Source organism: Homarus americanus, unplaced genomic scaffold, assembly GCF_018991925.1.
Source record: "Homarus americanus isolate GMGI-L3 unplaced genomic scaffold, GMGI_Hamer_2.0 scaffold40442, whole genome shotgun sequence".
NCBI classification, from domain to species: domain Eukaryota; kingdom Metazoa; phylum Arthropoda; class Malacostraca; order Decapoda; family Nephropidae; genus Homarus; species Homarus americanus.
Genome location: NW_024736512.1, coordinates 3,403 through 16,223, shown reverse-complemented (window position 1 = coordinate 16,223; position 12,821 = coordinate 3,403). Strand labels below are relative to the sequence as shown.

The window sequence follows — 12,821 nt, the reverse complement described above, 5'->3', positions numbered from 1 at the left end:
CAGGAGGGAGTGAGAAATCCCAGGGTAGGCGAAGGGGCTCGCCTAGGGTGAGATCTGCTGGGCTACAGTCCATATCCTCCTTGTGTGACGCACGGATGCCGAGGAGCACTAAGGGAAGCGCATCAGTCCAGCTGTAAGGGTCGTGCTGTGCCTTGAGTGCGTCCTTCAGCTGCCGGTGAAAACGCTCTACCATGCCGTTGGATTGAGGGTTGGTATGCAGTAGTGCGTTGCCTAGACGTGCCGAGGAACTGTAGGAGGTCCTGCCAGAGTTGTGACTCAAACTGGGCTCCTCGGTCGGTGATGACGGTAGCGGGGGGGCCGAAGCGGGAAACCCAACCGGACATGAAGGCGCGGACGGCAGACTCTGCTGTAGCATGGGGATGGCTTCTGTCCACCTGGTGAAACAGTCGATGCAGGTGAAGATGTAGGTGCTACCACAGGATGATGGTAGAGGTCCCACTATGTCGAGGTGCACTACTTGGAAACGTCCTTTGGGAATAGGGAAGGTTTGTAAGGGGGCCCGTGTGTGACGATGTATTTTGGAGGACTGGCAGGCCAGGCACTGGGCAGCCCATTTCTTAGTATCGGTCTTGATGCTGGGCCAGACGACACGTTGCGTGAGGAGGCGCTGGGCGGCCCGCACACCCGGGTGGCTGAGACCATGGATGCGGTCGAAAACAGCGCGGCGGTGGACGTGAGGTACGAACGGTCTAGGCTGCCCACAGGATACGTCGCACCACAATTTGATATTCATGCTGGGGATTGGGAGTTCTTGGAGTGTGAGGCCTGATGGAGATGTCTTGTATGCTGCCAGGTCTTCGTCATTCTCTTGAGCCGCGGCAAGTTGCCCATAATCAATGGGTGGAGATGAGGGGAGAATGTTGGGTATACAACGAGAGAGGGCGTCGGCGATCTCGTTGTGGCTGCCTTTAATGTGTTGGACGTCGCTGGAGAACTCCAAGAAGTAAGCCAAGTGGCGCAGGACACAAGGTGTATGTGACTGGGAGGTTGAAGTAAAGGCGAGGACGAGGGGCTTGTGATCAGTGAAGATGGTGGACTGACGGGCCTCAAGGAAGTGCTGGAAATGTTTGACAGCCAGGTATACGGCCAGGAGTTCTCGATCAAAGGCGCTGTATTTGAGGTGAGGTGGTTGAAGCCGTTGTGAGAAGAATGCAACGGGCATGAGGACTTCATTGATCTCCTGCTGTAAGACGGCGCCCACTGCAATAGAAGAAGCGTCTGTTGTGAGAGTGGTCGGGCGTTAGGTGCAGGGTGGGCTAGGAGGGTGAGGCGTGTGATGTGCTGTCTGATAGCGGTGAATGCCGTAACAGCCTCTTGAGTCCACACGAGAGGCTTGTGAGACTTCTTTGGGAGTCCTTTGAGAAGGTCGTAGACACTCCCACCTTCACCCATGGTGTAGACACTCCCACCTTCACCCATGGTGTAGACACTCCCACCTTCACCCATGGTGGAGACACTCCCACCTTCACCCATGGTGTAGACACTCCCACCTTCACCCATGGTGTAGACACTCCCACCTTCACCCATGGTGTAGACACTCCCACCTTCACCCATGGTGTAGACACTCCCACCTTCCTTTAGGTTTTGGTTAAGTAGTTTAGGGAGGATTATTGAGGTGTCCTCTTCACCCACCCAATAATGACTGATGTGTGTGGCTACATGGAGGGCACCAACAGTACAGAGTGAGGGTTGGTGATCTGGGGTACAGTGATTCCTTCTCTCCTGGCCCCTACAGATCTTTGTATAACACCAAATATTTTGTTGTAATGATATGAAACCTTTTGGAGTTCATTAATTGTCATCGTACCAGCAGTCTGTGTCCCACTAAACCCTCAACAGTTATGTTTATGTCAGGCTTCTTGACACGGTTCATAAACTTAATCTTGTGCTCTGGGGTATGAAGTATTTTTTCTTGGCTGACATAAACATTGTGCCTTTATCTTTCCTTGTCTGGTGACTCTCTGCAGGAACTATTCATTCAACATTCACATTATGATCTAACTGTTGAAGGTAGTGTATTGGAATCCTTCATCTCCCTCTGAAGTTTATAGTAAGTTAGAGGCTGTCACTGATCAGTTTGTGTAGGGTTATTCTCTGCCATAGGTCATCACCTGTACAGTTAATCTCAGACTCACAGTAAGTCATCTCCACAGGCTGTATTGTATTGTTAGTCCTTCCCGTTGTTTACCCTTTTTGTCCCAATGCAATAACGTCAGTGTTCACTCAGTGTAAATCTGGTCGACTTACAAGTTGTCAGGAATACTGTACATCATGCATGTTAAGTGGTCACTGACTGTACTGTATAGTTCTTAACAGTCTCTGATCAGGTTCCAGGTACAGTACAGTACCTGACTGCAGGTAAGGGTGTAAAGTACATTACTGTTATCACTACAGGCAACAGCAACTTGGTGTACACGATCATCCGTAAGCGTCAGGTGTTCCACTCTCTGGCCAACCTGCCGACGGACTACGGCACCATCAATAAATCTCTCAACAGACGGGGCAAGAGAGGCCTGATGAGGCAGCCATCCACAGACTCCAACAGAAGTAGGATCATGGAGGGCGCCCTACCTGCCCAACCGGCCCAGCCTGGCACAAAGACTGCAACCTTAGCCGCTATGCCTGGTAAGAGTATGGTGACTGGTGTACACTAATAATAATAATAATAATAATTAACGGTTTATTGAAAGAGCTTGGCAGCCAGAAGGCTGAAAATATACAGTTACATAATTGAGGAATGGGTTTCGAATTACAAATAATATACAAATAACAATAAGTGATATAAATAAGATATATAATAACTAGATGGGGAAAAGCTCAAACTACAGGGCATTTCAACATAGTGACAGTGCAAGAAGTAGTATTTACTGGGAGTGAATACACTGGTTTATTACAAGTTATTGATAATTTTTACAATGGTTGGGACTGGGCTGTTCTTATAGCGATCAGTTCGTGCACGTATGGGCTGGATGCAGTTGTGGTGTCGAACAGCAATTCTCTGGCTAGGGATCTCAGGTGGTAGTAGGAGCCGGTGTCGAGGATGGTGCAGAAGCTTCTTACCAAATTTGCAGATGAGGTCGTGGTGATGGTCAGTGAGAGTCGAAAGGGTCAGTGTGTTGAGCGCTTCTTGATATGTGGGGTAGGAAGGGGAGAGAATAATCTTGCATGCCCTCTTTTGCACTTTTTCTAGGTGTTTACGTTGTGTGGCATTTAGGGAGGAAGACCAGGTAGGGGAGGCATAGGTGAGCTTGGGAAGTATGAATGTTGAGTAAACACTGAGGAGCTCGGGTGCAGGAACTCCGAGGGACTTGAGTCGGCGGAGGAGGTGGAGACGGAAACTGGAGGATTTGACAACTTCACTGACGTGTGGTTTCCAATTTAGTTTGTTGTCTATGGTGACGCCGAGGAGCTTCGTGGAATCTACAACCTGGAGTGTGTTCGGACCTAAATTAATGGAAGGGGGTGGGACAATGTCGGAGGAGAGGTTGATGTGCATAACCATGGTCTTGGTATGGTTGATGGTGACGTGGTTGTTGGTGGCCCAGTTTTGGAGACTGTTCAATAAATCCTGAAGGGCGGTATAGTCGGGAGCAGAATTGTTGACGCTGATCCCAATGGTGGAGTCGTCGACATATTTCCAGCGAGCGGGGGTTTCTCTTAGGGCATCATTGATAAGCATAAGGAAGCAGAGTGGTCCCATCTTGGTGCCTTGGGGGACGCCACAGGTGAGTGACTGAAAGGTGGAGACAGCCCCTCGGAAGCGTACAGCTTGGCGTCGGTCACTGAGGAAGTCTGTAAGCCATGGTATAAGACTTCTCTGAAGCCCTAGGTCAATAGCTTTGTTGATGATTATATTGTGGTCGACTAGGTCGAATGCTTTAGTGAAATCAATGAAGGCGACAGCTACAGACGTTTTTCGTTTTTCGAGATGGCGGTATATGTAATCGAGAAAGCTGACAAGACAGTGAGTGGTGGAGGAAGTTTTCATATTGCCAAATTGCTGAGGGTCTACAACTCCTGCAATATCAGCATAAGCCCAGTCGAACACAAAACTTTCACAGATTAGGCTGGGTATTGGGGTGATTGCAATAGGTCGTAGCTGATTTAAGGATTGTGGGCTGGTTGACTTGGGCACTGGTGATACATAAGAGGTCTTCCAGTTAGCTGGGCATCTGGCTTGACTGAGAGAAGCATTGATGATGGAGCATAGAGGTTTAGCAAGCTCCAGGGAGAACTCCTTGAAGAGTTTCATTGGTAAGTCAATGGGGGTGGTAGAGCATTTTAATTTTAGTTTGTCCAGACGTTTTGCTACTTCAAATTCTTCTACTAAGTCAGTGGGAAAGGGGGCAGGTAGGTAAGCAGGGAGAGTGGTTGTGTCAAGCCGGGGGAGCGTCTGGCATATAGTAGCGAAATGGTTATTTGATTGCTCAGCTGCGTCAACATTAGTGAAATGGCTAAGGAAGGGGAGGGGGTGTGTCTTATTGTTTAGTCCACAGAGTTCTTTTAGCTTACCATACCATTGACTGATGTTGGTCTGCTTCAGGTGTTGTAATTTGGTTGGGTAGTGGGACTTCTTTGCAGTGCGTATTTCGCGGATGACTCGGTTGCGAAGGGACCTGTAGCGGATGTGGTCATTGAGATGAAAGGCTCTGTCTCTCTGTTGCATATGTCTTTTGATCCGAGTTGTGATCCAGGGCAAGTCAGCTGGGTGAGATCTGACGGACTTCTCGGGGAAGATGTGGTGGTGAGCTTCCGTGGTGGTGTTGGTATAATTTTTCCATTTGGTTTCCACGTCATCCACGCTAAGTACTTCAGTCCAGGGATGGTTAACTATCCACTGCCCGAAGAGGCGCACTGCAGAGTCAGTAATCGGCCTGTAGGTCTTGATGTAGGGTCTTTGCACTTGAGTGGGAGTGACAGCTGGGGACCAGAGCACTGATAAGTGTGTGCTACACCCGATAGGAGGCATTGGTTGAGGTGGTTGGTACTGGTCCGCGAAGTCAGTTAAGATAAGGTCAAGGGAATTTTGACCGTGTGTTGGGAAGTTTACAACTTGTGATAGTGACAGCTGGTCCTGGATATCAGTGGTATCAATTTCATTATAATCCCCACATAATACTAACTTGGCACATGGGTACCTAACTCTGAGGTGGTCTGAGGTGGTAATGAGATGATTGATAAGAGTGTCTCTGGTGGGTGAGCGAGGCGGATGGTATGCCACACAGATTATGATGGAAGCAGTGTGGCGCGGGTGGGCCCGTGGCACAACACGTACCCATAATGCTTCCACATCTGCTGGGACTTGAACATCCAGGCGTGACGGGCGTAGGTCATCTTGACAGAAGAGGGCAACGCCCCCTCCGCGTCTATGTGAACGAAGGTGATGAAAGAGTTGATATCCCTCAATATGACACGTTTCAGGCACAATTTGCCAAGCCTCACATATGGCAACGACGCTCGCGGCGGCTGACCTGACTGTAGTTGCCAGCTCGTCGAACTTATTAGCTAGGGAAGTGACGTTGGATAGCTGTAGAGACGGGAGATCATACCATATCCGTGGAACTTCAGTGTAATGGTACGGTCTGTCAGGGGTGGGTTTCTCCGGTTTCCTAGTGGAGGTTACGGTCCTAATAGGCTAATGTGTATGACGGCCCTGTCTACGGCTACGCGCGTGGAATATGTTCAGTGACTTGAGTCGCGCGATAACACTGCCATCGGGATAACCGTTCCCACGCTTTAGATGGTACAGAGTGCGTCGGGAGTGAGTGATTGGTGGCCATCTGTTGTGGGCGGAGGGAAGTGTTTGTCTCCGGTGGCCATAAACTCACTGACGGCACTTTGAGGGCCACCGACACTGGTTGACATCTGTTAATATTTGTCAGTCGTGAAGACCGTGGGTCCTTGTCCCTGGCGCTTGGGGTCGCCGACACAGTTTTCACGATATATGTAAACACCGCGGTGGTCCTTGTCACTGGCACTTTGAAGGTGACCGATAAAGTGCCCACTGTCTGACTTTTCCTTGGGATGCACTATCGGAGCACTGTATGATAATCACTTATTGCACTGATCACTTCAATGTTTTGCTGAGAGAGTCCCGGTGTAGTGAGGCTGGTGGGGCGTTGGGATATACCAAGGTGCAGGGCCAACCGGCTCGGCCTGCACGCCAAAACCCGGAGCCCCTACAGGGCATGTCTTGTCTCACTGGTGGTTGCAGGTGTGTGCCACGTGGCCAGGACAGTAGCTTGGGGCGATGACTGTGTGTGCTGGTGTACACATGTCTGGCTGTGTGTACTGATGTACACATGTCTGACTGTGTGTGCTGATGTACACATGTCTGACTGTGTGTGCTGGTGTACACATGTCTGACTGTGTGTGCTGGTGTACACATGTCTGGCTGTGTGTGCTGGTGTACACATGTCTGGCTGTGTGTGCTGGTGTACACATGTCTGACTGTGTGTGCTGGTGTACACATGTCTGGCTGTGTGTGCTGGTGTACACATGTCTGACTGTGTGTGCTGGTGTACACATGTCTGGCTGTGTGTGCTGGTGTACATATGTCTGACTGTGTGTGCTGGTGGCTACATGTCTGACTGGGGGTATGGGTGTATATGGTTCAGGGTGTATTTTGGATGTATATATGCCTTGGTGCCAAAAGTAGTATACATGTCTGACTGTGTGTGTGTGTTGGTGTACACATGTCTGACTGTTTGCATTGATGCACACATGTCTGATCAGGTGTGTGCTGGTGCACACCTGTTCGACTGTGTGTGCTGTGTATACATGTCTGACTGTTTGAACAATTATGTATGGTGTTCGACTGTGTGTGCTGGTGTGGCCATACGTCTGACTGAGTGCGCTGGTGTACACATGTCTGACTGAGTGTGCCCGGTGCACACATGTCTGGCTGTGTGTGTTGTGCACACCTGTCTGACTGTGTGTGCTGGTGCATAACATGTCTGACTGAGTGTGCGGTGTACACATGTCTGGACTGAGTGTAAGCAGCATACATGTCTGACTGTGTGTGCTGGTGCACACATGTCTGACTGTGTGTGCTGGTGTACACATGTCTGACTGGGTGTGTGTGCTGGTGTACACATGTCTGACTGGGTGTGTGTGCTGATGTACACCTGTCTGCAGTGTTGTACATTGACGCCATTAATTTAACGCCGTCAATGGACGGCGTTAACTTTTTGTTGACGTTGACGCCATCAATTTTTTGGGCAGGTGACGCTATATTTGACACAGTTAACTTTTCACGCGAGCGGAGCGTCAAGCGTAAATTTGTTCGTCAACTTCTAAATTTTTTTATTTTTCCAAGTTCAATTTTCAATTATCTTGTTATAAAGATGACCAACAAGGCCTTGAGGGAGTTGTTCATCATATACAACAACCCCATCCCCTCTAGTGCTGCTGTGGAGCGCATGTTCTCCATGGGCAAGGACGTCTTGAGGCCCAAGCGCAGCAGAATGAGCAACAAGCATATTGAGATGCTAGTATTCTTGGGGGGAACAAATGAATAATTAAAATGATATGTTACTCCCATACACAGGAGAATACACGTTTTGGGGCTGCATTTGTACGTCACTGAAAACTCATTGATGCTAGGAGTAGACGCTGACGCTAACGACGTCAATTTATGACATTGTTTACGCCGATGCTGACGGCATCAAATTTCTCGGCCGTTTACACTGACGGCACCACTTTTTTTCGTTGATGCGTACAACACTTACTATACAGTGGTCCCTCGGTTAACGAACACAATTCATTCCAGAAGGTCATTCGTTAACTGAAAATTTCGTGAACCGAAAACCATTGTTTCAATGGGATTTTGGGTAATTGGTTCCAGCTCACCGAAAATTACATACAAAGTAAAAATAAATGCACTTACTTTGAGGTGTGTATGTAGAAGGCTCCTGGTTGATGATGATGATGATGGGAATTAGAAGTGGGGGTGGAGGAGAAGGGAGAAGAGAAGGAAGTGGGGTGGAAGAGAAATCACCCCATGCTTCATGCCGTCATTTCACCCATAAAATTTTAAGTTCACTTGGTGTAATTCAAGATTATTTTCATTAAATCAACACTGCACTGCACTATATATTGTCAATATGTAAAATAAATTTCAGAATGACCAATAATTGTACTGTAAAAATGTAAAAATAGTTTATGTTCAAGAGACCCACAAGCAAGATGCTACCTCCACTGACCAGAGACACAAACAGATGCCTTGGTGGGTGAGTGAAGTGGCTGATGGGCTCACCAAAAACTAGTTCCCTGTACTGCAATTATGTTAAATATGTGTTACAATGACTAAAAATTTTAATATAAAACTTGGAAAATTATTGAATAGTACAACCTTCTTGATATTTACTCAAATGGGAACGAATTTAAGCCCTAGAACCGTTTACTGTATTGGCGGACTAATATTCCAGCTGGTGAGCAAGTGAAAACATGTTGACATGATTTCGGAAAAATTTCGTTTACTGAATTTTTGTTTGTTAACCGAATTGAAGATTCTTATGGAAGGTAATATGTTAACCAAAATTTCGTTAACTGAGGGATCACTGTACTATAGTACTATACTATACTACGCTATACTATACTATACTATACTATACTATACTATACAATACAATACAATACAATACTATACTATACTATACTATACTATACTATACTATACTATACTATACTATACTATACAATACAATACAATACAATACTATACTATACTATACTATATTTATATTTATATTACATTGTGCTAGCATTTATACTTTATGCATTTATATTTATATTTATACTTATATTTATACTTATGCTATACTTATACTTATACTTATACTTATATTTATATTTATACTATACTTATATTTATACTTATAATATGCACATATACCATACTACGCCATACTATAATTATACTATACTATACCATACAATACTATACTATACTATACTATACCATACCATACTATAACATACTACACATACTATACTTATATTTATATTTATATTTATGGATTATGCTTATACTTATACTTATATTTACATTTATACTTATACTTATATAAATTATTTATACTTATACTATACTTAATTTATACTTATACTTATATTATACTTGCACTTATACTTATACTATACTATACTATATTTATACCACTATACCATAATACCATACTTCATACCATACCATACCATACTATACCATACTATACCATACCATACCATACTATACTATACCATACTATACTATACCATACCATACTATACCATACCATACCATACTATACTATACCATACCATACCATACCATACCATACCATACCATACTATACTATACTATACTATACAATACCATACCATACTATACCATACTATACTATACTATACCATACCATACTATACTATACCATACTATACCATACCATACCATACTATACCATACTATACTATACTATACCATACCATACTATACCATACTATACTATACTATACCATACCATACTATACCATACTATACTATACTATACCATACCATACTATACTATACCATACTATACCATACCATACCATACTATACAATACTATACTATACTATACTATACTATACTATACTATACTATACTATGGTGTATAGTCTGCATTTATGCTGTCAATTGAACCTAGTCCAAGATAAACGAGAAACGCGTAAAACGAAGCCAATAAATATTTTAATTTTATGATGGTATGCACACACAATTAATATTTAAGAGAAATATCAATAATATTAGGTTTTTTAACACTTACGTTAGTGGAAGAGATGGGTCGGCACACGTGGATGGCGGCTGGTTCCGAGGCAGAGGGCAGATTAGTTGCCCTCCGGTGAATCACTTTCACTACTCACAGAGGTTTGCAGGGCCTCCCTGACAAACCCTTCAAAGTCCATAGCCTCACTGTCACTATCACTGACTTGGGCTGGCTGTGGTTGTGGTGGGTTGCGGGCGAGGAAGTCCTCAATACTACGTTGACGACTAGAATTGATGTTGTCGAGATAGATCTGGATATACGGCTCCATAACTTTCTTCAGATGGTTATTAGACGCTTCATACCAATGCTTGTCTGGGTCATTGTCAAGGATGAGTTTAATTTTCTCCCCCAACTCGATGATTTCCTTCACATTATCATGGCTTGGTCCAGGTAATTCAATGTTTTTCTCGGGTGGTGGGGGTCCAGCGGAAGCCATTGTGAGGGGAATAGCGGGCACAAGAGAGAACTGTATACGCGGACTGAGAACAATGAGACTGGCCCGGCTAGGTCAGCGACTTCTGGTGGCAGGGCACGTCATGTTACATCAGACCAATCACAGCTAGCAGCGGAGGGTATGTGTGGGTGGTAAGGATGCGTGGCCCAATCACAGCCCGATACGTCATATGACATCAGCGATAACGTAAGAGCGACCTAATGCGCACCCCTCACTGCGCCGCTTCCCGCGTATGGTCAAGAATGGACCGCGTGAGTAAAAAATGGCGCGGCGCGTCTGGTCCTCTCCAGCCGCTCGCCGCGTAAATGACCAAATTTACTGTGTAATTAAAACATAATCATTCTGGCAAGGCACCTTGTAAATGACCAAACGCATAAACAAAAACCGCATAAATCCACACTATACTGTACTGTGCTATAGTACTATACTATACTGTACTATACTGTTATCGCCGCTGGCTTCAACTACAGTGCTGGCATTGCCTTACCCGAACAAACATTAAATCTCTCAGCTCATGGCACTGAGACCACCCCCTCAAGCGCACTCTGTGACCACGCACATGGCGGCTGGGGGGTGTTTACAGACAAGAGGACCTTGATTCTGCTGGAGAGTGTATGAGCCTAAAGGGTGGCGGCCACCAGGTCCCATGATGGTAGATCGCCTCGAGTGATGCTGAGGACCAGCCACCAGCCCTCTGTGGTAAACACCGACTCCCAATCCTGGCCGAGTTTTGTGCTGGAACAATTTACACAGTACTATTGTCCCTTGGAACACCATACTGGTTCGCATTGACCCGCACTTGTAAGTACTGTACAGCCAAAGTGATGACATACCCCTCAGTACTGAAATAATGTGGACTAATTATGCCTACTCGTTTCTGCCTTATCTGGAGCAATAAGACAATGTGGAATGAAGTGTAGCTAAGATTAATAGAGTTATGAACTTGTATCAAGTCGCTATGCTTCATAATCAATTATAATTAAGATGAAATCGTTTGAGACTAACTAATTATGTATCAGATAGATCACCATGTAATACTAATGAACGCCTTGTTCTCTGCAGGTTTTGACCACATCAATAAATATTGAATGCGTCAAAATGCGGGTTTCAATCATTCCCTTCGACTTGTCCGTCACCTAAACGTCCTTAACCATGGCATTTATAATACTATGCTATAGTACTATACTATACTATACTACAGTCAACCCTCGCTTTACGCGGTCCCACTTTACGCGTTTCCACGTTTACGCGGCACCCTGCCGAACACAGAATGCTTACTTTCCTCGGTGAGTGTACCCTTTTACGCGGAGAGCGGCGCGAGCAGGGTACGCACAAGGTCGCCCAGTCATCAAAACATTACCGAGTTCTTCACCCGCCACCCACCACAGCCGGCCCAAGTCAGTGATAGTGATAATGATAGTGAGGATATGGACTTATATGGACTTTGAGGGGTTTGACAATGAGGCCCTGCAAGCCTCTGTGGTGGATAGTGATACAATTGATACAAGTGATACAGGTGAAGGCCATTAATCTGCCCTCTGCCTTGGAACCAACCCCCCATCACCTGTGTGCCCAGCCATCTTTTCTACTAATGTAAATGTTAAAAAACCTAATATTATTGATATTTCTCTTAATTATTAATTGTGTGTGCATACCATCATAAAATTAAGAAGTTATTTTTACTACAACATAGGTATTGTGTCTGAAAAAGTGGAGTTTGGGGGTCGGCCCGGTTCCCATTTCAATTAATCCCATATGTTCTGTTGTTCACTTCACGCGTTTCTCACTTTACGCGGGCCGCCGTGGGTTCAATTGACCGCGTAAAGTGAGGGTTCACTGTATAGTGTACTATACTATACTATACTATACCTGGGCACCATTCTATATATCCACACTTGTTATTATCTCTAGGTTGCAAGGTACTGTACAGTATTCTGGTGTTAACTTAAAGAAAGTTTCACAGTTATATCTCGTCTCTATGAAGGAGAACACAAATATAGTGCAGTTTGGTTTTCAGTACTGGAGAAAATGACTGAGAAGGAATCAGCTCACCCCACCACTCAGCAGCTGCATGAACTGACAATAGCAGCAACGGCAAATGGTGACCTGGACCTGGTGGGCCCAGCGTCCTCCCCATCTTTAGTGCCACCACGAGGGGTCGGGGAAGAGGATCCCTTGGCTGCCGGCGGGAGTGACGTGGCTGTCCCGCTCCCACAAGGTACGGGCATACAGCCTCCCACAGAGAACCACACTTTGCCTGTGGTGGAAGATCTCAAGATTTCAGACAAGGTGAGTTAGTTAATAAACACTTCACTTTACAAATCTATTTAACATCAAATGAAAATTGAAACTGTGCACAGGTCATAATAGTGTGAGCAGTACAGCCAGTCATATACAGTGCCCTCTGTACACCCAGATTCATTTTACAGGTTTCGGTATAAATTGTCTGTCATGTGAAGTATCCATAATTACTTTACATAACTTGTTAAGAAGAAAAGTGGTATCTCTATTAGCCGGAACAATTGGTGCAGAGCACTTCCGGGAATGAGAGATTTCC

General features: G+C 45.4%; 1 protein-coding gene across 2 annotated transcripts in view; it reads left to right on the top strand.

Moving 5' to 3' along the window:
- Positions 1-12,553, top strand: part of LOC121872181 (protein HID1-like) — a gene marked incomplete at its 3' end in the record, with an annotated part of 42,622 nt that extends 30,069 nt beyond the window's left edge. For both annotated transcript variants that reach the window (XM_042374857.1, XM_042374856.1), the window contains 2 exon segments: positions 2,416-2,646; positions 12,282-12,553. In XM_042374857.1, the coding sequence (XP_042230791.1) occupies positions 2,416-2,646; positions 12,282-12,553 (503 nt within the window).
- Positions 12,554-12,821: the final 268 nt, after the last annotated feature.